This window comes from Gopherus flavomarginatus, chromosome 17 (genome assembly GCF_025201925.1).
Source record: "Gopherus flavomarginatus isolate rGopFla2 chromosome 17, rGopFla2.mat.asm, whole genome shotgun sequence".
NCBI lineage: Eukaryota > Metazoa > Chordata > Testudines > Testudinidae > Gopherus > Gopherus flavomarginatus.
This window is the reverse complement of record NC_066633.1, coordinates 16,726,975-16,754,307: the sequence shown is the minus strand read 5'-3', so window position 1 is coordinate 16,754,307 and position 27,333 is coordinate 16,726,975. Positions and strand designations below refer to the sequence as shown.

Sequence of the window (27,333 nt, the reverse complement as noted above, 5' to 3'; positions counted from 1 at the left end):
TTAGTATCGGTTCTGTTGCAGTGCATTAAATGGATACACATCTTTGGATGTGTGGGGGATCTGGAATATAACTTGTTCATCAGATTCTATGTAAGTGTGTATATGTTTCTCTCACCAGTTTTCATTGGCTGGGATTTTAAAAGGAGCCTGTGGAAGTTAGGCACCCAAATCAATCTCAGTAAGATTTGGTCATTTAGCCCTTAAATTCCTATGGAAATCCCATCCATTTAGCATTTCTCCTGCTGTATTAGGATTGACTCTCATATTCATTTCTCCTGCTAAGCTTTGCATTCAGGGGATCTTCCTTCTGGTTTCAGGGGGAGAACGGACCAGGGGTAGGGGAGGCAGAGAGGGAGAGAGAATTAGCAATCAAAGACATTTCATGAGACTCTACTTGGTTTAAACCAATGAAGTCAATTTTATGGCTCAAATGAAGTTAATGAGACTACACAGACCAGCTCTCCACTGCGGTGAAATTACAAAACAATTCTGGTCTTTGGCCAGGGAATGGGAGTCCAATTCACACTGCATGCCTCTGACAGTCCTTGACCTTTGATGCTAAGTTCTCTTGTATGGCCACCCGGCCACCAGATGGTTTAACACCACTGGTCTACCCCAACCCTCTTAATACCTCTATATTTTTAATGTTCAGAAAAGTAAATACATGAAATAATCTGTTATCACCCTTATTTATTCTTATTTCTTTTTTTGGGGCCCATAGGATTATATGACAAATGTTCTTACACCTCCCGTGACCGAGGATGGGTCCTGGGGATTAACACCGTCAGTGACCAGGGGAACAGAGACCCCCGCTATTTCTTCTCGCTGAAGACGGACCGTGCTCGCAAAGTCACCACCATTGCCACTCATCGCAGTTATCTTCCCAACCAGTGGGTGCATCTGGCTGCCACATACGATGGGCACCTGATGAAACTCTACATGAATGGAGCCCAAGTGGCCACGAGTGGGGAGCAGGTGGGCACCATCTTCAGCCTTCTGACCTTGAAGTGTAAAGTGCTCATGATTGGAGGAAATGCCCTGAATCAGAACTATCGGGGTTACATAGAACACTTCAATCTTTGGAGGACGGCCCGGTCCCAGAAGGAGATCTTGTCTGACATGGGCCAGGTGATTCATGAACTAGACACCTCTCTACCTCAGCTAGTTCTTCAGGAGAGTTTACTGAATGTGAAAAACACCTGGTCTCCCATGAAGGATGGCAGCAGTCCTCAGATCGAATTCAACTATCACCATGGCTACTTGTTGGATACCAGTCTGGACCCTCCTCTTTGCGGGCAGACAGTCTGCGACAACGTGGAGGTGATCGCCAGCTACAACAAGCTCCCCCGCTTCCGCCGCAACAAGGTGGTGCGCTACCGGGTGGTGAACCTCTATGACGGCGCGTACCAGAACCCCACTGTCAGCCGGCAGCAGATCGAGTTCCAGCACCAGCAGCTGAACGAGGCCTTCAGCCGCTACAACATCACCTGGGAGCTGGAAGTCCTGGATGTGAGGAACTCGTCCCTCCGCCGCCGCCTCATCCTGGCCAACTGCGACATCAGCAAGATCGGAGACGAGAACTGTGACCCCGAGTGCAACCACACGCTGACTGGGTACGATGGAGGGGACTGCCGACACGTGCGTCACGCCCTGTTCCACAAGAAGAAGCAGAATGGCGTGTGCGACATGGATTGTAACTATGAGAGGTACAACTTTGATGGTGGGGAATGCTGTAACCCGGAGATAACTGATGTAACCAAGACATGTTTTGAACCAGATTCTCCTTACAGGTAGGCAACTTCTTAAACAAATGAGGTATTTATAATAATACCTGTGAACATCAGACTAATGGCAGTCCTGCCAGCTGTCCATTCCTTCATATTTATTGTTTCTCTTGTATTTTTTCTTGTGTGTGTGTCTGTGTGTGTGTGTGTGTGTAATTGACTGTCTCAGCGCAAGTCCTCAGACCTGCCTTGCCACTGATTCCAAATTTACCCTCTCACTACAGATTGTCAAAGATTCAAATGGCCAACTTGGGGAAATCCACAAGCTGTATGTTAGAGTGCTGAATAGCTGATTTTAGCCACAAGCCCTCAGAGTGTGGGAGTCAAAACCATAGGAAGGTCGCATTTGGTGAGGGAAGAGGCTCTGGGGTGAAAGCGATTTAAATACCTTTAGGCCGATCTCAGTTTACTGGGACTTCTTTAAAGGGTAGACAGTTTATTCAGGGCCCTTTAATGTTATGTCAATGCAGCTTTCTTTGTGCACGCATACGGAGGGAATGTCATTAAGTGATTATAGAGAGGAGGGGCCTGAGTATGGGGGCAGGGGATGGATCACTTGATGATTATCTGTTCTTTTCATTCGCTCTGAAGCATCTGGCATTGGCCATTGTCACAAGACAGGATACTGGGGTAGTTGGACCTTTGGTCTGACCCAGTATGGTCGTTCTTATGAGTATCAGGACTTCTAGCTTTTGTTATGAGCGTTGTGTCTTTGAGCAAATTATTTAAGTGCCTCAGTTTACACAACTGAAAAATGGGGAAAGTACCCTTTCTCTTGCTGACAGGGGAGCTGTGTGGGCTAATTACATAAAATTCATAAAGCACTCTGAGATGCTGGGATGAAAGGGTCTACATGTGTACATAAATATAACTGTTTATTTTGTACCGGGGTCTCAATCTCAAATCTCTTTTGCTGGTTTGACACCAGTTTAACTCCCGTGACTTCAGTGGAGTTGCTCCTGATTTACACCAGCATATGTGAGAGTAGAATCAGACCTTTGTATATTTAAAAAAACAAAATGACCCTCACCCTATGGTTTAAAGTTATTATGGTCTGTCTTAAACCTACATCAAATAGAAGGTAACGGTGAAATTCTGTCCTTCGCACACATTGTTATGGCTTAGAGTTGAAGCTTACAGGGTTATGGGGGAAAAAATGGCACAGTGCTCAGAACACCCTGTGTTACCAGCCACCGCAGAGTAGATTAAGAAGGAAAATGTCAGCTGAGAGAGAATTCCCTACATTGTGTTGGCTTAAGCCATCTCCTTAATATTTTTAGCAGAGAGAAGTTTTAAAAGGACACTATCAGCCTAAATTTACAAAACATATGAGAAATGCTTCTTCAGTTTTGTTTATATAATCCAATGGATCTTTTCAAAAATAAACAAATAAATATTCCTTTGCAGCTCGGCTCAAACACTGCATCCTTGTGATAGTGCAAGAGAGTCAGACAGTGAAATGGATTAAATACCAATTATAAAAGAAGGAAACTGACCAATCTACTTTCATTGTCTAGTCAGAGAAAAATGCAGCTAAACAAACACCATCAGTAGAGAAATGGAAATTGGACTTTTTTTAAATCTTCAGTTTTCATAACCCATGGCTTTAGTAATAACGTAGCTAAGATAATTTTTTAAATGTGGTTTTTAACCTGACAGAGCCCTTTTAACAATTTTACTGTATCCAACATAACAAACATGCACAAACCTTTTAAATGCAATCAAACAAGAAAAGCCTGACTCAGTTTCTTCATCTGTAAAATAGGGATAAAGATACTTAACTCTTCTGTAAATTACTTTGAGATCAACTAATGCAAAGTACTATATAAAAGATGAGTATTATTATTATTATGTATTATTTAATTTAAAATCACATGACATATTTAAGACTGTTCCTTAACATTCAGAAACTTTCAGGGCCAAATTTCCCAAACTGCCTGCCCGAAGTTGTGCCCAAAAAATGTGCATGTGGAACTTCAAGTAAGTCAAATGTCATTTGCAAAATGTGCAGTTCCATGGGCAAAACAGGCATTTCTACACACTGTTTTTTCGCGTGCAACTGTTTATTCTTCTTTGGGTACCTCTGTGCGTTGTCATTTGTGGATTTGGTGCCCTCTGGCATGGTGCTCACGGAACATCTACCAAAGCTGTGGCTTTTGCAGCTGTATGAATGCCCCCTAGTGACTTCGGGGTCCCAGTGTATTTAAGAGCGTGCAGCCCCTAACTGCCCGAGGTACTTCTCCTCCACAGTGATAAGCATAAGGAACCTCCTTAGGTTGGATCTCCTTTGCAGATGCACATAGCCCCTCCCACAACTGAGAAGCACAATCGTTTAGCTTAGATCATCAAAAAGAGAAAAAACATAATGTGGCCTTGGCACTGCCTTGAGGTTGCAACAGTCTCGTTGATGGCCAGCAGTGCAGCTAAGAAAGTCTTTGAGAAACCTCATCTGTGTAAATGTCTGTCCAGAATCCAATGTGAGAATTGGATGTGTCCAGGAAAGGCTCACACCTCAGCACACCGCTCCACCTGTTGGGCATTCTCGCTCCAACCCCATCAAAACCAACCATTTGGGGCTACAGGCATACGTGATCACTGAGACTCTTGTAGTACAGGCCTTGGCATCAGGGGTTCAGGCTAACAATACAATTGGCAATAAGCCACCCTGGCACTGAAGCCCTCGTCAATGGAATGGGTGAAGCCTCAACCCTCTTAGTACTCCCTTTGAGGAAGGTTCCATCACCATGGCTCCAAAGTCAGAGATTCAGTCAGGACTGACCGTACCCATTCTGCACCCGCACCTACCACTTTGGGCACCACGAATGGCGTTTCTGAGTCCTCAGTCCCGCTGCTGGAGGTCTCATTACCTGTTGCTGAGGACATCTCTTTGTCCGCTACATCCTCTGCTCTGACGCCTATCAAAGCTTAACATCACCTAAGACACTGAGGAAAGGGAAACAGAACTCTGACTCCTCAGAGGCCTCCCAGGAGAAAAGGAAACCGTGCCAGTCACATGATGATTCCTTGGCAGTGTGTCAAGAGGAGGTCTCAGCTTCTTAGTCTTCCTCAGCACCATAGGATCTCCACATTTTGCTGATTTATTTTCCCCATCCAACCTCAATATCGCCTATACTGGACAGTCTGCTGCCATATAGGATCCTAGCATCCCCAGCAGTGGCACCAACTTCCCTAGATCCCAGGGGGTGCTGGACCACTGCTCAACCCCAGGCCCTGCACCCGCTCCACCCTTTCCTGCAAGTCTCCACCCGTGCCTTGCTTCTTCCTGCCCCCATTCTGCCCCCACCCCGCCTCTTCCCACGCCACCCCTTCCTGCCTCATTCCACCCTCCCCCGCCTCTTCCAGTCCCCGCTCCTCCCCCTCTCCTCCAGCACCTCCTGCATGCCACTGAACCGCTCTTTTCAGTCCCCCCTGGGAGAAGACTGAGCCAGCTCCTTTCATCCTTCTACCTAAGGGATATTCCGTGATTGGTCCTCTCAGACTTGATGGATTCATTCCATGGCCCCTTAGAATTGTTATGTCCCATGTTACAAGAAGTGCTGAGGGTGGTAATGCAAATAATAATACTAATAGACATCACTCAGCCTGAACCAGCAAGACTGCCATGGCTCTGGCCTCCAACTCTGCTACAGGTTCCTTGGGTTCTCCTTCTGGCACCTTTGGCAGAGTCCTCGAATCCTTCAACACTGCCCTTTCAGTCACCCTGCTGTCATGTCACTGGTGCCAATTCCAGCACTAGTGTTGTCACTGGCTCCCCATCCTTCCCTTCCAGCACTGATACAGACTTCTAGGTGCCGTCTTTATGAGTTACTGGGGGTACTCGATCCCCGCTATGCCCCAGGCCCTGCCCCCACTCCACCCCTTCTCCCAAGCCCATGCTACAGTTAACTCATTCTATACAACCTATTACAACACATTAGTGCCATAATTTCTGTAGGGTTTTGATTTTGTGTGTTAGAAGGCTTTTCCGGAGGAGGGGTTGTTTGTATTATTTGAATTAGTTTGAATGTTAACTGGTTCTTTAAAGACTTTGCCAACACCTTTCCTTCAGCAGAGGAGTCTGCTACCATATGAGATTGATATTTGGTATTTGCGAAGCTCGTGGAGTCCCCATTCAAGCCCATTGAAGACCACAAGTGGGTTACAAAACCGCATTCCTTACAGCCAGGCCCCTTTGGAAGTCTGTGGCACTAAAGTGTTAGCAAACTGTCACGCTGTTCATGCCACATGTGTGTTGCATTTCTTTCCCCCGGCACACAGTGGCACCAGAACCAAGGGAGGGCCCAGCTGTCACAGGCTGGCTAGGTTCTGTCAAGGAACTTTCTTCCCTAGGCTGGGAAAATGAAGACGGTTGGGTCTCAGTGGTTAATTTCAGGAAGAGGCCTTAGGAGAGATTCCAGGCAGAAAGCCCCAGGAGTGGGGACAAGAGGGCTACAGAGAGCAAGAAGGCTCCTGCAGGAGACCCCAAGACGCCATGGGAGAAAAGATTCCAACTGAAGTAAGATTCGGAGTGACTTGCCAAGGCAGGGAAGGCTCTGGGCAGGAAGGTCCGGGAGGGGCTTGATGAAGAGTGGTGAAAGATGACTATATAAACTGTAAAATGAGAACTTTTCCCTGGGGCTCTGAGGACTTTGTTTTGGAACTGTTTATGATACTAAACCAGCCCAAGCCAGGGTGTTACTGGATACGAGAAGAACCTCTGTGACATTTCTGAGGAGACGGAAACAGAGACAGGGATGCTGCAGGGCTACCCCGTGCCACAAGGGGCCTCTCTGGAAGCAGCCACCTCATTACCACAACTATCATTCACCCGTTGGCCCTACCCCTTCAGGTACAACCTGTGCTGCATGCTCTCCATCCCCAGCTAAAGAATCTGGCCCCCCGTGTGTACAACAGAAACACTGATTTTGGGAAAATGCCCTTTAAGAGCTTTTTACTCTAGTAATAAAAATATAAAACAGATCAGAGGACAAAATCCACTGCTGGAAAAGGTAGGAGCCTGTTTTCCTGCTCAGAAACAGTGGCTGGGCATCTGCTGCAATCTAACATGCACAAACAGAAATACATGGCATCAGATATTGAGACATACCTGGTCCTTCCACAGGTATTACATTCTGTGGAGGAAGCACATATTTATTAGTTGAGATCATCTTTAAAGTGCATGTGATGTCTCTCCAATAGGCCATATGTCATGATAGCACCCACTGAAATGCCTATAAAAAATCTGGAAGTGCTTTTTGATGCATTTGACAGTAATGGTTCCTTTAACGCTATCATGAAGGCCGGTGACATAAAGCCTTGTAACAAGTCTTTAAGGGCTGTTATGAGATGGCCTTATCCCTGTGCAGCGCAGGGCTGTTGCAGTATTTCTAACACATGCTTATTACACATGTATTATAAAAATAATTTATGATGCTTGTAACAGTCATTGTAGAGCCGGATCTAATGAGAAATGTGATGTTTAGGATCCAGTCCCACTGCTGTGGGATGGTCATACCTGAAATAGAGATGAACCTTGTCATTAGCATTTCAGTTTGCTCAGTGTACCAAGGGATGCATGAGAGTATGCACCTCTTAGATTCATAAGGCTCATATAGGTCTGCGCAAAAATCAGAATTCTTGTTTGACGGGTTTATAAGAATATTTTCCTTCGGTTTTGATCTAAGCAAGTTTACACCTTCTGGGTTTTTGGTTTGTATGAACCCCAAATTCTTAGTGAAACTCAATTGCAATGATTTCATTTGGATCCTATTTCAATACAAAACACCTTAAATTAAGAAACGTTTGCATGAAAGTACTTCCGGGTTCATTAATAATGGACGGATAAACAGACAATTCAGAGCTTCCAAAAGGGTTAATGGCAGCTGTGTTGGAGAAACTCACTGTAACACGTACCATTTTAGGGACATAACCATCTAATAAATGTCTTAAAAGTCAGGAAATTCAGAGTGAAAGCTGAAACTCCATATTTAATGCATGGTGCCTGTGTATTCTAACACATGTGTTCAGTTAGTTTGCTGAGAAGTCTGCAAGAGAGGGAACAGCAGAGGTGCTCTGAGGGTGGAGTTTAACCTTCAACTCTGAATTTCCTGGTATGTGCAAGTTGGAAGCGAGTGCTTAATTTTTCCCTATTGTAGTTTTTCATTTTTAATTTCCTTTTCCTTCTAATTAATGACAGCTAGGAGGACTCCACTGAGATTGGATCAGTTTCTTTGGGCCCAATCTGATCTCAGTGAAACTATTTGGAGAAACTGGACTAAGCAAAATTCTTTTCTCATTGGGCTAATGGGCTCCGGTAGCCCCTCCAGTCCCAGTAGACACCTGAGGGAAAGAAAGTTCAGAGCAGTTATTTTACAGGGGACTTTGTTGGCTCAGGAGGTATGTAATGGGACACGGAACCTTTAAATGACTGATTTAAATCCTGAAGCTGATTGGTGATCATTACTGACTGACAGCTGAGCGAAATGAGTTGGAATATCTCAGTCTAGTTGCCAACAGTCAGGTGTGAAAACCACCTTCGCGACTGGCACAAATTGCCCCACTTGGTTACGTGTCAGCAAACAGACTTGAACTAGAAAGGCTCTGGAGAGTGAGCTCCCTTCTGACCCTAGAGATGAGTCCTGCAGGTCAGGATTGAGTTACACTGATAGAGGAACCTTGCACCAATGCTTCCTGTGTGTGTCCCTGTTGTGTGAATAAACAGAGGACTTCAGTCTCCTGGAGCTGTAACTTCAGCACTTTCCCCCGGTACTGAATACATTTTTAAAAATCCACTCCCATCAGCTATGTAGCTAGAATTCACCAGAGTGAAGTATTCATAGAGAAATCTGAAAATTTTCCTGAGTTGCCTGGCTACTGGTTTTGTAACTGACCCAAAATTTGGGTCAGGTTTGTTATAAGGTATGAGAATCTGGGGCTAGTTTCAAATGAACATGTTAGACCTATTGTTTCACCTCCACATCTTGAGACATTTGTGATTTCACATGGATCTGACATGGAACTAATCGAATCTCAGCAATTCCTGATGTTTTCCTTTGAGATTTGGGGTTCATGCAAACATCAGAGTGAGAGTCTGGGTAAAGGACAGTGAACATAGCATAGGATCTTTGTTAGTCAAACACATAGCTAAGGCATCTCGTCACTTCTAGCAGAACCTACATTTAGGGAAATACCTTAGAAATGCTGAGAATATGGGAAATTCCCTTTACCTTCTGAGAAGCCAAACTCTTTCCTTTCTGATGGATAAAAGTTCTTTCATCATCTTTACAGGATGCAGATAGATGGTTTTTGTTTTTTAATTCCCCGAGTCTTGTTCTGCCTAATCAGCATCATCATTTGTGTTTTCACCATTGGCTATTAACGCTGACCACAGCTGACAGGTTTAACTCTCCATGGGGTTATCCCAGGTCCAGTAATAGGACTGGAGTAGCAGAAATGTTTAATTCAGTTAAACCAACCAAATGAAAACTTAGATTAGACTTTAAAACCTGCAGCTGCAACACTACCTACCACCTTCAACTCTATCTCTGAACAGCTCTTTGTTCTGTCTCTATTTCTGGGACTCAAGAGTTTATTGGAGTTGGGGGGGGAAGAAGGGGGTTGCTGAGTGAAAAAGCCGGTGAGCAAATGGAAATAGCCTCCTATTTCCTCAGTCTAGTGCAGGAGTCAGTCTCTTTCCCTCCCTCCTCTGTTATGGGGGGCCTCCTTTTCCGTTTTCTCAAGTTGGCAACGACTTTATTTAATCAGTTTGCTCTGACGTGGAGCCAAGAAGGGGCTCCTCTGGGTGATGTCGGGTCTTGTGTGCATTCAGACATCCACAGCTGTTAGTGAGCAAGGGTTGGCGTTTGACTACTGAGGGATTTTTTATAGCCACAGAGGGCGACTATTAATAGAAGAAATTTACCAAAACATAGAACTACCCAGCACTGAAAAGCGTGGGGAGATTCAGGGAGGTGATGTGGGGAGTGAAGCAGGGAACCTATGGGATTCACGCCAGGAAAAAATCAGTGTTGAAATTATACCAAAAGATAAAGTTGAGTGAACAACGCTGAGAAAAGAGTTGAATCTGTTCCCTGCACTGCAATAGCATTTCTTCTCCTTTGTTAATGACCTGGTCTGACCTTGTGGATTTATTTCTCAATTGTCTCCTTTGGAACAAAATTGTAGTGAGAAAAAAGTTAACAAAAACATGGGTAGAAAATGTCAACTTTGGGGGGACTTATTGGACTGTGGAATAGTTGCCCAAGGGAAGCATTGGAATCTCCACCCCTTGAGACATTTAAATTTAGACTGGAAGACATTTGTGGAAAATTGTGCGTTAATATGGTATGAACTAGAGGACTAGAATTTTTTTTCTAGCTATGATTTTCCTAATAAGATTGTGTGAGCTTTTTGGCCACACAGTCACGTTTACAGGTGTAACAGGAAGGATTGGTTATTAAGCAAGGAGCAGAAGGAGACAAAGGTGCCAATTTAATACGTATTTTAGACAGTGGTTGGCTACTGATAAAGATGCAATGTCCATCAGGAAATAGGCCTGTTATTCCAACTCCTCATACATTTTGCTTTCCAAAGACACACAAGAAATGTGCCCAACTCCCTCTGACTTTCAAAGGGAAATTAGTGTCTCACTCTCCATTGTCCCTTTGAAAAGCTTCCCTTATATTGGATTTTTTCTGTAAAATAGAAATGAGACGGAGACAGATTATTTGTCAACAATTCAGAATAAAGAAAGAAATGTAATACATTGTATAACACATGAGGGTGGCCCTCAGCAGAGCCAGAGCTTAGTTTGTTTCAGCAAAGCACCACAAAGTTGGGAAACTTATCCGAACTGTCTCGGTCTCCAAACTGGTCTGGGAAACTTAAAGGAACACTCCAGAAAACTCCAGGGCTTCCTGTTTCCCTTGAGGCTTGGAACACTGCTAGAACATCTTTCCTTGCACTATACCATGTTTCTGCTTTCAATCCCACCAGGAACCTGAAGTGGAGAGGTGTAGGAAAACCTGAGAAAAAGTAAAGGAGAAAGTTACATGGCCTTTTTGTAAAGTCAAGGAAGCTGAAGTTAGGCTTTGGCTCAATATTTTGGGTGAAGAGTTTTTATTTCATCTGCACATAGAACTTGTTTACCAGTAGGGCCTCATTCTGTGAGGTGCAGGCCTGACTTTGGTGAGAGTTGAAGATGCTCATCAGCTGTTAGTAGGCACTCAGCACCATGCAGGTTTAGCCCCTTTGTCTAGAGCAGACTTCCTCTTTATGTCACGTTCCTAAATGTTCATTTCACTGTTTTCACTGAAAAAATACAGAACGCTGCACATAAATGGTGTATGTTCCATCCAGACAGGGATTCCAAAGCATGAGCTTTCACCGAGGTCCTGATCCAAAGCCCACTGACATCAATAAAAAGACTCCCATTGTCTTCAGTAGGCTTTGGATCAGGCCCTAGATTCATATAGCAATGCTGATATAGAAGTGACTTCTGGGGTGGGGAAGACAGTAGCCAGGAGGGCAGCCAGTACAAAGCAGCAGACTGCACCAAACATAACGCAAAATACTCCTGTCAGGCAGATGCAGTGGATATATCTCCCGGTTTGCCTGAGGCTCTCTGGATGTTTTGAATTGTCCCCTGTATGGCAGTTGGATCTGTCTAGAGGCTGAGAGTTCCAGGTTTCCAGTACCCCTTTCATATGTTCAGGTTTCATCTGATAGATCTGTTGCTGGGGCTAGATTTACATGTGGATTTTTGCTTCCAAGTCCCATGTTTTCTAGCAAACATAGACTTAACCCTTTAGATCCCTTTGACTTGAATGTGCACAGAGTATCAGCCTACCTCCCTGAGATTCATATTATCTGAAGCAGGTTAATTTTTAAGCTAGTATACCCTGTTGCAACAGTTAATAAAAAAAACCCACCTCCAAATGGAATGTCTCAGATAATTTTCTCCCCCAAAATGTTATACAGTGGGATCCCAGTTTTACAAAGTTCTCAATATTTTATTAAGCTGGGATTGTAAAATTGAGAGAATCCATTCTGTCTCTGAGAGGGACATGAAGGCATTTCAGATTAAAGTGAGTGTTGTAAGTTCCGGTTTTATAAAATTGGGGATCTAATGTAGTATAATTCACTATTTCACTCGGAGGGTGGTGAAGCACTGGAATGGGTTACCTGTGGAGGTAGTGGAATCTCCAGCCTTAGAGGTTTTTAAGGTCTGGCTTGACAAAGCCTTGGCTGGGATTATTTAGTTGGTGTTGGTCCTGCTTTGAGCAGAGAGTTGGAACTAGATGACCTCCTGAGGTCTCTTCCAATCCTAATCTTCTTTGATTCTATGATAGGCCAAGGAATGACCTTATAAAACTTTTTGCTTGGACCATCAAAAGTCAGATTTATGGTCACCAAAAGCTTAGGTTCTGTGGAAGACAGGAGGTTATCATTTAGTGGCATTTTAAAGCTTGGCCTGTAAAGGGAATCACCATGACACACTCGATACATGGTTGGGTTATGGCAACCAAGTTGTACTATAATACAACTGGCACATGTCATGGCAAGGATAACAGCTAGACTGCGGGGGATAGCCATGAGTCGGTCTACCATACGCCTTTCCATTCATACACATTCCCATATTTCCCAAAAGTGTGGCATGGAACTGTTACCCTATAGATGAAAATTAGAGTGATGTGGTTCTCCTCTCTCATAATGCTTTTCACCAATGCAGAAACTATCTGATTGTTGTACTCACTCTTTAGTAGAAGTCTGCATTTGTAAAAGATTAAGGCAGGTCATTTGCATATAAGTTCCTTGGTGCAGAAAGGAGTAATTTTCAACTGTCATGTCTGAGGGCTGACATGAAGTGTGTGCATAGTTTCCTACAGTTATCCATGACATGTAGGCGCATTATTCCATCTTTCATAAGCTGCCAGTCCAATTTTGTGGGGTTTTGAGAAATGCATCCCCTAGAGAATATACACAATTAGCTTGATCTGGACTGCTAATGCTTGCTTTCTGATCTTTACATTAGCAGATCCATAAGACAGGGTTTACATATGTCCTCCCACCTGTCTAGTGTCTCAGCGTCTGATCTGGCTGCTGTCCGTCATTTATTTAAGGAGTAGAGTATCTTTTCCATACGACATATCTTTTGGTTCAACTAATCTGCCAACACACATGGAAACTATTTTTTGCCTTGCCATACATCTTTTTGGAAGATCCATTAGGTCCAATGCATGTTTCGGGTGTAAAAACTGGCAGTGTCTAAGATGACACACTTCCGCTCGGTAATGCAGAGAAGTCTTTCGTTCTGCTGCTTATCGCAGGCTTGACTTATCGCAGGAGGGAGGATTTTGACTTTAGAGAATGAACTATTTTAGCTGTGTTTCCCAATCATGCAAAGATTACACCCACCAACACCTTTCCTTCCATATGTTCCCTCTCCCAACAATGGAAAAGAAATTCTTTCACTCAGTGGGACTTAGGGTCACTGAAGGTGGAGACTAGAATTGGGTGAATTTATTTATTCTGCGTATTCTGGTAGTGCCTAGGAACTCAGAGAGGGCCAGCAAATTGCAGCAGACAATTTATTTGACCATTTTAGACCTTTGTCTGTTAATGAATGAGCCAAAAACAAGTTCATTATGTGAAATCGTCCAACTGGTTCTTTATATGAACCTATTCCCGCCTACAGATTGTGCTTGCAAACTCTTCATATAAGTCTTTGAGTATTCACTGTTCTTAATTCCCTGTTGATGCTGCTTGTTTGGTTAAATGCTCTTGTTGTTTCTGTTTCCATCAAGGGCTGTCCAAGTGAGTGTTTACAATACAATGAAACATGCAAATACACAAGCAAATGTGAATGTGATTTGTGCCAATGGTTGAAGGAGATGAGGGAAAGGGTCCAGGAATACCTGCTGAAGTGAATTCATGCTGTTGGCTGCATTGTTTGGCCTTATTTGTACCTGTGTTTAGAAATACGTTTTGCACTTTTAGGAGGCTGCACGTTTCATTGCTTCTGTGGGCCAAGCTCATTGCACACACCGGCTGCTCTTCAGGGTTGCCAGGTGTCTGGTTTTCAACCAGAAAGTCAAGTCAAAAAGGGGACCTGGCAGTGTTCAGTCAGATATACTGACCAGACACCAGAAATCTGGTTACTGTGGGGGGCAGAGGGGGCACCAGGTCATCAACCCGCACTAGCCCCTGCTCAGCCGGGGCCACCTCTTACCTGCAGGCAGGCAGCAGGCTCTGAGTCAGGCTGCATCTCCCATCCCAGCTCTGGAGCAGAGGGAGCCCAGTTTGGGGGAGAGGGAGCAGGAGAGGATCCAGCGAGGAAAAAGGAGGGTGAGAGCAACAGGAGGAGGAGGAACCGGGGGTGGGGCCTCAAGGGAAGAGATGGAGTAGGGGATGGGACCTGGGGAAGAGACACAGCTGGGGTGGGGTCTTGAGAAAGAGGCAGAGCAGAGGGTCCAGTTTTCAGAAAGTTGGCAACGCCAGCCTTCTTGCATCCCTTCATTCTATGTGTCACCCTGCCATCCCCCTCTATTTTAGGGACTTGCTGCAGAAGCACTGGGGCTTTCAGCTCTGTGGCAGCCCTTCTGGCAGGTCCATGGTAGCTCACCTGGCAAGCTGCCTGGGAACTGAAATGTTCCCAAGTCAGTTTTGCTGATGGAAAGTCATTCTCTTAAAAAATTTCCAACCAGCTCTACTCTTTCAGTGTTGCCAACTCTGAGTCTCTTTAATGATCTTTAATGTTTTCTTAAAACCCCAGCTCCTGGAGTCCTGTGATTATCTGAGAAATTCAGGTTTCATTTTTTTAAAGTAAATTCCTACACCTCATAGTTGAGGAGAAAAGATTAATAATGTTACTTCTTAAAGGCTTGTGATAGACCCAGGCCAGTTGGGAACAGCAGAGTTGTAGAAGGGAGATATACTGGCCACTGGATAAGAAGTTTTCTGTTCCTTGGGTGACTAGAGCAGGGGCTGCTCCAGGCTAATGAGAACCTGTGACTCCAATTAACTTGCTAAGAGTCAGGTGAGGCTGTTAAGCACCTGACTCTAATTAAGGCCCCTCTGATGCTATAAAAGGGCTCACTCCAATCAATCCAGGGGGAACCAGAGGAGAGGAAGTGTGTGTGAGGAACTGGGAGCAAGAGGCATGCAAGAAGCTGAGAGTGAGTAGGCATACTGCTGGAGGACTGAGAAGTACAAGCATTATCAGACATTAGGAGGACAGACTGGTGGTGAGGACAAAGAAGGTGTTGGGAGGAGGCCATGGGGAAGTAGCCTAGGGAGTTGTAACTGTCGTGCAGCTGTTCCAGGACGCACTCTAGACAACTGCAGTCGACAGGGCCCTGGGCTGGAACCTGGAGTAGAGGACTGGCCCAGGTTCCCGACAAACCTCCCAACTCCTGATCAAACACAGGAGGAATTGACCTGGACTGTGGCTTCTACCAGAGGGGAAGGTCTCTGGGCTGTTTCCCAACCCACAAGGTGAATCTGTGAGGCAGGCAAATCCACCAATAAGCGCAGGACCCACCAAGGTAGAGGAAGAATTTTGTCACAGGCTCAGAAAGCAAATAAAAATCTTGTGATATTTGAACATTTGGGGTTGGCAACCCTTCTTGGTCCTCTTGAATTGAGGCTTCAGTCTTCAAATTATGTTCATATTATCATCTTGGTCTCCTTCCAACCTCTTCTACTAGTTGGTTCCAAATATGGACTGAGAGGAGAATTCATCCTTAATATCATTTGAATCAGGTTTTCAGCTCTTCCTCAGAACTGAGGAAAGGTGAGATTATCCTAATGATAATAATAATTATCCACTGATGATCTGCCTATTAAATAGGTATCAAAATAATGCAGAATTCTTCCAGAACGTAAAGAAACAAGATATGAGAGTTCATTGTGGTGTTACAACAAAAGTAGAAGAGAAACAGCATCTACAAAGCAAGGGTATTATTTTGCAAGAGACAGAGCTGAGTTGGTTATTTTGGCCCATCAAGTATTGAAGTATCCGTAACAAACCTAGCTCCTTTGTGAACGTATATGTGGGGTTTTATTGCTGTTGTGGGCCTGGTTCCAAACCTTTCTTTTTCCAGCAGCAAATGTGTGTTTCATTTTGTTGCATAGAGTTTATGTGCAGGAGGTCTCTGTAAATATTCAGCAATAATTAATGTCAAAAAATGAGATGAGAGGAGCAGAGACCTTGAGCTTGTTCTCTTTTCTTTTCAGTTTTTACTGCTGAACACTAATTAGGATAGAGACCAGAGGGAGGGTTAAAAGGTTAAGCGTCAGATATGGAACACCAAGGCTCCTTGGACCCCCCCAGCTGCAAACCCCAGTAGGGTCAACTAAACCAGGCCATTGACTAAATGGGTCTGTCATGGAAGATCTTAAAACGTTAGGTCCTGTCTGCTAGGCCAGATGGCCAGATGCACAGAGGGTGGGTGAGAGTCCACAAGGGATGGATGACAAGGTGCAAGAAGCCTCTTTCTCCCTCTCTGGGTAAGTCCATGGCGGCGAGCCTCCCAGAGTTGGGCTTGGAGCTCAGTCCTGGACGTCTGGAGAGGCGGGTGGGCTTCAGAGTCTGAGGTCCAGTCGAAGCTGCAACTTCAGAGCACTGTCTATGCAGCTATTTTTAGACTGCTAGTGGGAGCCCCTCTAGCCCGAGTCTGTCAACCTGAGTGGGGAGGCTGGCGACCGCAAACTGAGTTGACATACACCCAATGCTATGGTGCAGGGACCAGCCACCGTGTAGCTTGGAGGCCCAGGCCCTGCCCTGATATCTGCCTGACAGGGTGTTGAAGAATGGCAACAAAGCAGGCCAGAGTCACTGCGTCCGCCTTCCCGGGCCTGCGGAGCTGTTTGGGCACGGAAACCAGGAGCCGGTGTGATAGCTTCTTTGTCAGTCTGTGATACGCAGGACCACCAGGAGGGGAGGAAAGCTGAGTCTTTTGATCACAGTTCCTTTTAGGGTGCTCGGAGTCAGCCCAGTGGATCCACACACCCCAGTGCACCTGAAGGATGTCAAGTGTACGATATGGCTTGTAGTTTCAACTAAGAACCAGAGATAGGACTTGGCTGTAATTAATATTTATAATGGAAAGTACTTAGGCAACCTAAATATAGGGATCAGTACCAGATCTCTCTATAATAGTGGATTTTGTAGAGACTTCTGGAAACAAACACAACCTTTGGTGCTCTCTGGCTCTGAGTCTGATTAACACAGCCTTTGCTGGCTAGTGTCACCACAGGGGGGCTCCCTATGTCCTGGCCTGGATCATGGAAAGGACTATAGGGACACTAGGCGTCCATCAGTGCTTCCCTTAAGAGTAAGGGTCTGTTCTGGTATCCTAGGCCATAAAAGCTTCTCCCACGCCTACCTGTTGTGCAATGTGCTCTACAGTTATTGTCAGCCTGGCTGTTCTTGGATGCTCTGTGATATAAAAGGTGACATATAACCATCAAGTATTATTAGAACAGTAGCCGCTCATTCATTGGAAGCAGAGTTCTGATTTCATAAGAGAGTCTGGTCATGACAGAAGTTTGTTTGCAGCTCCTTCTGAAATGATTGAGCTACTGGATTCAAAGGAAGGCTGACTTATTCCGTGACCACTCACTTTCTCTCTGTAGGTTAGGAGAGCTTCAGTGGTTCACCCAGGTAATACTCTCAGATGCTGAGATAAGAATGATGCCACCTGCTCCTCAAATATTGCATGCATAAGAAAATGTAAGCATGAATAACAAAAGGCGTTTAATAGAAGAAAGGATGTAGTATGGTTTTGTAGTTAGTTCACAGTTCTTTGACTCAAGTGATCTAGTTTCTATTCCTAACTCTCACACTGACTTATTGAGTGACTTTGACCAAGTCATTTTATCTCTGCACCTCAGTTTCCCCAGATGTATTATGGGGATAATGTTTCTAATTACTTTCTTCGGAGAGGGTGGAGGGGGGCTTGAGGCTTAAGCAGTTATGGTGAAATTCACTCTATTGCAGAGGTCATCCAGCTCAAGGCCTCTGCACCACTTACATCCCACTTAAGCCCTCCAAATATAATTTAAATCAAATGCAGAGGCCTTGTGCCAAGTGAATTTCACTCAATGTTTGTGAAGCATTTTCAGACTCAGATGCAAAATGCTACAGAATTGCTAAATAGTATAACTGGAGCTTTAGCTAATTTGCTTAAAACATACATTCATTGGTATATTGTTTTAAATTCTTGGATATAAGAATGAGTCTTATTCCAGCCAAAAGGGCTTTGGAGAAGCAGCAAGGGAAGTCTGTTTTAACAGAACTAGTTTGTGGAAAATATCCTTACACCAATTCTTTCTTTATTATTTGACTTATCTCCATGTTACAATGGTTCAGCATGTAGAGTCTGGAAAAACATCAGGGTAACGAGGGCAGAGTGAATATCAGATGGAGATGACGGATGGATAACAGGCAAATTACTGTATATTTCTCATGGGTCACTTGGCCTCAATCTTGAAAAGAAAAAAAAATAGGAATAAAAATAAAAGACAACTGAAACAGATAAAACAGACAGTGTTTCTGATGATCAAGTATGGTGCAATTTATTCCCCACAATGTACTTGCTCTTTGAAAATGTGTCCTCCTTGCAATTCACTGTAAATGAATTCTACTTTCAGTCTGAAAACGTTGTTGTGTAGAAAGAGCACGATTCAGTTTGCCAGAACTACACCATCTTGCGTTCACCCCACATCCTCCTTTTCCTCCCAAAAGCTGGCCATCCAGGAAAAATTCTCATAGTTCTTTATAGTTAGTTGGCTTAATTTGCGGTTGGTCAGCTTAATTATTGACTATGAAGATAAGAATGGCCATATTGGGTCTGACTAAAGGTCCATCTAGCCCAGTATCCTGCCTTCTGACAGTGGCCAATTCCAGGTGCTTCAGAGGGACTGTAGAGAACAGGTGATCATCAAGTGATCCATCCCCTGTCAACGATTCCCAGCTTCTGGCAAATGGAACACCATTCCCGCCTTCACAACATCCTCTAGCAAAATGTTCCACAGGTTGACTATAGCTCCAGTTTTTCAAGCTGCTCAGCAGCCTCTACTCTCACTGCAAGAATGAGCTCAAAGCTTTGCGCCACTGCTAATAGTAAACTATACAGAGGAGGAAGCTACCAAGATAACACATTTGTGTTCCTCAGCAGCACAATACTATGCAAACCCATAGATGTAGTCCCCTGTGAAAGTGGACAGTGTAACTGTTGGGGTGGGTGAATTATTTTGGATATATTAAGAGTCACTGTGAATCTTTGCCTAAAGCTCAGACTAAAAGGTTGACATCTGAAACATATTGGATAACCTTTTGCACCATTTCTTCCTGAGCCTCTACTGTTCCCCATCCAGCCAGGACCAGCAGCTGAAGTGTAAAAAATATCTGTTCTCACTGTATTTCTGAATCTCAGCCCAAGTTTACAAAAGGATTTGGTGAGGATTTATGAAACATTTGAGAGAAATCTGTGCTGAGATTTGAGTAAGCCCTCCTCTCTCTTTACAAAAGTGAGTTTAGTTGGCCAGAAATTAGGCAAAAATTCGTAATTTCAGGGGACATTTGCTTTGAGACTTCAAATTGGAATTCAAAAGTGAAATCTGATTCTGTTCCCACTTACACTAGATTTACACTGGCATAACTACATTACAGCCAGTGGGATTACTCTGAATTTACACCAATGTAAATGAGAACAGAAATCGGCCCAGAGTACAGACCAAAACTAACCAGAAGAAAAAGAAAAGTGAGTGTAGCCCTCAAAACTTGGATCAATTCCCTTTGAATTCCCCTCTTTTGAACAAACCAAACTCCAGGATTATTCAGATTAATGGTTGTCATTCAGACCATTAAATAGATATTGACCATTTGGAACATTCAGAAGTTGCTTATGGGCATTTGTGTAAAATACAGCTGTATTTTGTATTAGAGATCCCTTAGGGGAAAGTCCAGTAGAGTAGTATAGGGATGAAGCCAGTAGGATTCTATAGAAATTACTCCAGACTATTGGAATTTAATAAAGAATAACTTCTTATAGCAGGAATATGCTTAATTTATTCCGTTCTGTAGAATGGTTCAAAAGTCCTGTAGAAAAGCTATAATTTTCTATCAAATGCTCTAGTATTTTTCTGTAAGGATGAGTTTACACTAAATCCGTCCAAAGTTTGCAGAAATTCCCCAGTTTGACTCTGGCTTTGGTCCCTGTAGTAAACCAAAGCAAAATTCAGAATCCAAATGTATTCAAAATGTTAGATAGTTCAGCTGCGTATTTGTTTAGATTGTAAGCTCCTTGGGCCAGGGATTGTCTTTTACCATGTGTTTGGCAACCCGTTGGGGCCAAATAATAAGTAATTCATATCTCGACCCAAATTTTATAACACTGCTGCAATTACTATTGAGGCTTTTGATGATGGTCTAAATCTAAAATATGACAAGCTTGAATCACCAGAACCATAAGAAAAGCCAAGATGAGCTTAGCATAAACTCAGTTTGTAGAAAGTTTATTATGTAGAACACCATTGTATCAGCAGAAAAAAAAACCCGGACACCTCTCATAAACATTCAGGTTTTTATCCAGTTGTTTACATCACTTTACATCATCTCCTTGGAGTCCTTTAATTTATTTTATCCTCTCCAAACATTTCTCTCTGTTCTTCAGACAGAAGAGCAGATCTAGGAAGTCTTGAGGACATTTTGCTGCAGTAAACAAACCAAAATTCCTAAACAGATTCAAAGTTGTAAGTGGGACAATACTTGGAACGTACGTTTTTAGATTGAAGCCAGTCGTCTCCTCTTTTGGTTGCTGCCAGGACTACAATTTCAGGTTTGGAGTTCTACTTGCATGTAGGCAATGGGCCGGATTCAAATTGGAATCAAATACTTTGCTGTTCTTGCAACATTTTGGTTACACCATACTTCATGCTTCTGCCTCATCCAAACCATCCAAAGTAGCTCTGAAAGCCCTAGTCTCTATTAATTATCATCATCCTCATGATTTATTATTAAACACATGGCCGGTGTCACAGATTTATACTGCTCTAAACATAGATAAGACATGTTTCCTGCTCCAGAGGATTTATTGATTCTGTCTTAAATGACTAGGAAAACTGAGTTTACTACCAGGAACAAGTCTTTATTGTAAGGTCAGACAAAATTGTACTGGAAACCCTGGGAGACTATACATCTTCATTGGATGTAACCAATTTATGCAGATTTTTAACATACACATAACATCACACTTTGAAATAAAAGAAAGTAAAAGCCCAGAAAATGCCTGTATTTTGGAAGGGAATGGATCAGGGGTTTCAATAAATGGAATAGATTAGATTGTATAACTGTTAGTGGTGACAGAAGATCAGAAAGGCCGTGTTTTACTGTAGCATCCTTCTACTGCATCTCCAAAAGCAATATGTTCTAAAGACAAAAGCTAGGGAATTTCAGTACACCCAGCAAGGACCTAATGAATGAAAATGCTCCTTGCTGAACAGGAATAGTGAAGAGAGCCATCGGTACGTCAGAGACTCATGTAGAGTTTAAAGCATGAATAGTGGAGGAGGAATGAAAGCGCTTGGGAACATAGCGGAGGACAAAAATAAAACCAAACTGTCACACTTGCTTACACACACATTTGAAGTGTAGTCAAGTGAAAGGTGTCTCTCTGCGACAATTGGGTATGTAGGTTCTGTGAGAAAGACAGCTCCATTCCTGGCCACTTAAGATTGAGAAACCACAGGGAAAGTGAAGTTAAAATATAATTCCAGGTCCCTATGCTGTATGTCTGTCTGCCAAATGGCCCTGTATAAGGGCCAGATGCTGTTTTCATTGACATTGGGGAATCTTGCCATGCAATGGGACCAAGAGTTGGCCTGGAGTGATCATTGTTGATCATGTCTGGCATTGTAATGTCTGTAGGTGGTTATCCCAATGGTCATTTACCCCTGAAGAGGGGAATTCAAATTAAGCTTTGGGTAATATGTGAAAACCACTTTGGTGGCTGTTCTTTAGTACCAAGCAGACACTGGTTCACATATTAGACCACAGCATGCTTTGACATTACTGGCAGTCACTATCCAAGATAGGCCCCAAGACTAGAACATTAGAGGGTGTTATATCCTATAATGCTTAGGTAAATGAGGTGCATCAACGTCCCCTCATTGGGAATCTGGCTTGTAACATTTGCAGGTCAGAACTAAGTTGCACTGATAGTGGTACTGGGGGAAGCTTGCTCTGAGCCTGCCTGAATCTATAGCTGGTTCAAGCCAGTACTACCAATTCCTTTGAGGATCATCAAATTCACACAAAGTTTAAAACAAGGTGGACTAGCAGCAAATCAAGGCCATCTTATGCAACTAATTCAAACCTGAAATTGTAGTCCTGGCAGCACCCAAAAGAGGAGACAATGCCTTCTGCTCTGTGGAAGTCTGAATTTATGTACAAGGAGAGAAGAGCTGCTCTTTTGGCGTTTGGGGATTGACTGCCCTCCCTACTGCATGGAAAGATAGACTAATGAATGCCTCCTTCTGGAGATGGAGGGATGAGAGTAAGCAGCGTTCCTTTTAAACCTGGCAATGAGAGCAGGCAGTTGGAAGACAGAGGAGTATGAAGGCCCTGCTCTGTTTTGTGTGATGTCCTGTGGATATTTTGTTATTCAGTCTCTTTGTTTTCCTGCTGCAAAGTGACACTTGTCTTTGAACATTAAAAGCAAAACAAAGTCAAGTGAAGAAAAACTTAAGGTTGAGTGTCGGGAAACATTTCCTGACAGTGAGGGCTAGAAGGCTCTTCTCACATCACAGAAACAACCACATTTAATAACTGTTGTTAGGCTGGACTGAACTGCAACCCAGCTCATGTGAATAGGCTCAAACCATGGAATCCTCAGGTTAAGACACTGTGCTCTATTTCAGATCTCTGCTTGCGTGAAAACATGTTGTTTTAGGCTCTCCATGCAGGTTAGCCTTGTCTGGGTCTAGCCCCGATGACTGAGCCAAAATCAAGTATAAAAGCTATTGGTAAACTTGACTGTATCTAAATACAATACATTTTCCTAATATGATTTGGCACCGATATCTGACAAAGTGGAGTTCAGCAGCGTGGTACCTGCTGTACAGGAGACAGGGCCTACTGTATCAGGGATAGGGATCAATGGGTAGGTAATGGGTCTGTTGTCCAGAAGACTGGCCTCACTGACAGGAAATGGGCCTGCTCTCTAGGACCCAGGGCTCAAATAGATAGGAGATGGGCCTGACATATGGGAGAGGGAAATGGATTGATCTCCATATATGGGAGATGGTATGCGTGCTGGATAGGGGATGGAGCTGTTGCATAAGAGATGTACTGCTGGATGAGCTAACAAGCCTGCTGGATGGGGGATGGAGCTATTGTATAGGAAATGTGCTGTCCGTTGGGCTATGGAGTCTGTTGGAGACAGATGAAGCTGTTGTACAATGCAACTCTGGAGTGCTCTCCACTCTATAGGATAAAACTGCATTAGACAAATATGCCTGGGTGAACATTTGGGTGGGAATGTGCATGGAATCCAGTATGATTCAGTGTCCCCAGTGGTCAAAAGCAGCCTGTAGCCGTTCTATGTCTAAAACAGATTCTAGCAGGGCAGACCTTTTACTAATGAGCTCATTGTGGTTTTTTGAGCTGGGCACACTCAAGGCGTCACAGGTTTTTTTCCATTACAGGGGTTACATATGCCTTGTTGTGTTTTTGTTTTGTTTTGTTTTCCGCACAGACTTGCCCTGACAGTTCCCCCATTCAGGTTTATATTGGAGGCACCATCTCGAGCCAATGGATTGATGAAATATATTGCTGGCACTCACGGAGAGATGCATAAAGGAGTATTTCTAATGACAGTTGGAAGGGCTTTGATCCTTTTCCAAAACTGCACTCATGTCTTTGAAATGTGAGTTTGGCACTGGTGCAGAGGCTGGGTTCCTTCGTTCTCTTTGGCATGGGTCCATGTGACGGGCGTTACGTCCTCTATCATGGGACCCACATAACCTTGAGAAGAGTAAGTGAGGCTCATAGATTGCACGGAATCAGATATTCTGGACTGATAGCAAAGAAGCAGCAGCAGCCAGAGGAGAGTCAAATCAGTCCAACACAATCACTGAAAACTGTTCTGACATAGTAACTGTAGGGTCTGCCGTCAGTGGCTGGATAAGAACTGCAGAGGTGGTTAATCTGTGGCTATGTGTGTATACTAATGTGGCGATGAGGGACATGGATGGGAGATTATTAGAAACATGGGGAGGAAGGAAGGAATAGATTTCCAAACCATATTTTCTCTTGTTCTTTCCCCCACACTTCAAAACTTTGCATGGAGCCCCATAAATATGCTCTGATCATCTTGCATGTATACACACTCCCAAACTTACACTTATCCTTTTGTGTGTATGTGCATGTTTACATACATATACCCAAGGGACTGGCCTGAACATGATCTTAGTGTGTTCATGTATATATGCAAAAGATCACAATGTATACGTGCCAGGGGAGTCACACACACACAATCTCCAAACACACCCCAGTTACACCCACCTATTATGTCCAGGGCCTACTCAATGCTCATGCCCACCACTCCGTCTGGTCCTTGCACCCAGCCTTGCCTCTCTCTGCCCCTGCCTTTAACTCCTCCTTGCCTGATACACTGCTTGCTCAAGTTTCTGCCCTCTGATGTGACCCCTAACTGTCTTCTGACTACTGACTCCAGCTCTGGCCCTAATCCTTGATTCCTGGCACCCCCTCTGACCACTTGGCCTGACACCTGCTCTGACCACTAGGCTAGACAGCCCTTGTACTGATTGGCTGACATTCAGCCCCCTTGCAAAAACACTCTTCGCATCCTGTCCTCACACCTACATATCCTAATCACCTCATTCACTGACTTTGACCAACTCCTTGTATCAAATGGCAGATGCTCTCCAAACCCCTGGGTCAATCTGTACCACATTATGGGTCCAATTCCAAAGAAGGGTAAGCCAGTGGAATTATACCAGTTGTGAACAGGACCCATAGTGAGGTACCAACGGCCCTGGCTAGTCAGAGGCTGATGCACTCAGCTCTGGGTTAGCTATGGTAATATTCCATTTACAAACCATCCCTGAAGCTGAAAGAGTGTATTGTGAGTGCAAGACAGAGAGAGGTTGTGCTAGAGGGAATGGGAGCAGAGTATAGCTGGGGAATGGCTTGTGAACATATTAGGCAAAAAGGTAGCTAGGAATTAGGAGGTGACAGCTTAGCTTCTTTGGAACTGCAGGAGAATGAGGATACAACTGCTGGAATGCTCTACTGCAGGGGTTCACAAACTGTGGGTTGGGACCCGGTCACGACCCCAATTTAATGGGTTGCCAAAGCTAGTGTTGGCCTTGGGTCCCAGCAAGTCTGAAGCTAAGATGACCAGACAGCTAATATGAAAAATCGGGACAGGGATGGGGGGTTATAGGAGCCTATATAAGAAAAAGACCCAAAAATCAGGACTGTCTCTATGAAATTGGGACATCAGGTCACCCTATCTGAAGCCCAAGCCCAAGCCACACCACCCAGGGCTAAGGTTACATGCCACCCACCCAGGGCAGAAGCCTTTGCACTTCAGCTTGGGGCCGGCGGTGCTCGGGCAGGCTCGGTCTTTGATCCCCCCTCCTGGGATCGTGTAGTAATTTTTGTTATTAGAAGGGGGTCAAGATGCAATGACGTTTGAGAACTGCTGCTCTAATGTACAGTTGTGAGGGCTTCGTGTAGGCCCTACGTTCTGTCTGCTTCTAGCATGAGCAGCAGTAGCCTCTCTCTCTCTCTCAAACACATAAATGTTCTCTCTCCAGTGTCTCACACAGTGATACACACACCCTCGCCTATTTACACTTTCTCACACTCCCACAATGCTGCTCTCTGGCTCTCTCTCATTCACTGACATACCATCTCACACGTGCTCCTCTACATATACTTTCCCTCGCACGATGTGACCCATACTCCTACTTAGACCTGCATGCGTGCACCTGCACAATTGCACACTCTCCCACACGGGCTGAACAGTGCACAGCAAAGACATTTCAAAGAAATGAAGAACCCTCTCGCACTAGATTAACCTATAGAATCAGACCATTGTGCAAATATTTGCTGAAACGGGCTCAAGGGGCGGAGGGAGCGGGCTGTGTGTTTATGAGAGATGAACTGAGAACAGTGGAGAGATGAGAAATGTGCAAAGGGTCACAGTGTTGACTTGTCCTTCAGAACTTCAGCCACATCACAGGCCATTGATTTGAAGATAAAAACTCCGTGGAATGGGAACAAAGCCCCTCTTACTGATGTCCCCAAAGAGCGTGTCTTCCTCAGTGAGTCAGCGGGGGCTTGGGGACACCCGACCTTGAGCTATTTTGGAGATGGTGACTTCAGTGACTGGCAAGTAAACTATAACGGAAATGTAAGTCTGTTTTCCATTGGGGTGTCCTCCAGGGAAGGACAGAAAGATCTTGGTGCTGAGCCAGCTCCCCTAGGTTTTTTTTCTATTTTGCCCTTCTGGGAATGGAAGCCTTGTCAAGTATGCAAGGAACTCTGCTCACTGAATGTGAGTGCATCGAGTTCGTGAGAGCCGCACGCACGCTCCTAAGGAAAGGAGGACTACAGGGAGCAGTCATCCTGCTGAAGTATTCGGTTCCCTGCTAGAGTGGGTCAGGAACTTTTCAGCAAAACATTTCTTTTTCACCAGAAAATGCCAATTCATCAAAAACCAAACGGTTTTTGCAGCAAGGTGTCGGTTTTGACACAGCTTGGCTTGACAAGGTTTCTCAGGTTCAGTATGAAATTTCTGGTGTGAGAGAAAGATCAGAGAAGTTAACCTGGGTCCCTCACATTCCAGAGGAGTGGCTTAACCACCAGACTATTAGCTGTTCTAGGTCTGGGGGCTGTCTGGTTTTGACTACTTATTCCATCTTGGACCTGAGAAACATTCCCTACAGAAGTGTAGCAGAACTAGAAAGGGGTTCTCTGCCTGATATGGAGCAAGAACTAGAACATAGTTCTCTGACAGCCCAGATAAATGTCCTACCCACTGAACTATTTGCTTTTCACAATTTTATTTTATTTTATTTTGAAAGGCCTTGGTTTTGTTCTGCATGAGAACAAAACCAAATGTGAAAACCTCAAATTTATTCATGAAATGGAAGTCTTGTTTTCTAGCTAGCCTTACTTCCTAATAAATTATGCTTTATTCTCAAAGTGTTCCCTGACCGTGTTGGTCTTAAAACCAAGGGTGATTGTGGTCCAGTAGATTGAGCATAGAACAAGGAGTTACCAACTTGAGTTCTAAACTTTAACTTGGTGACACACCTTGGGGCTCTCTGTGCCTCATTTATCCCATCTGACAAATGGGAACAGTGATACTCCTCCACATTTCATATTTCCTGGCACAGTGGTTAATAACAGGAGGTCATGTGGAGTGGGGCTAGAGAACCAAAAATGAGGGAAAGGGAGTAGTATTACTCTTGGCAGGTCTTTAAGGAAATCACATCATTTGCTATGATGGAT

At 44.2% G+C, this 27,333-nt stretch overlaps 1 protein-coding gene across 1 annotated transcript in view; it reads left to right on the top strand.

Moving 5' to 3' along the window:
• PAPPA (pappalysin 1) overlaps positions 1 to 27,333 on the top strand; it is a 217,316-nt gene that overhangs the window by 30,908 nt on the left and 159,075 nt on the right. The window contains exon 2 of the mRNA XM_050926896.1: positions 722 to 1,790. Coding sequence (XP_050782853.1) covers positions 722 to 1,790 — 1,069 coding nt within the window. The remainder of the gene's footprint in view (positions 1 to 721; positions 1,791 to 27,333) is intronic.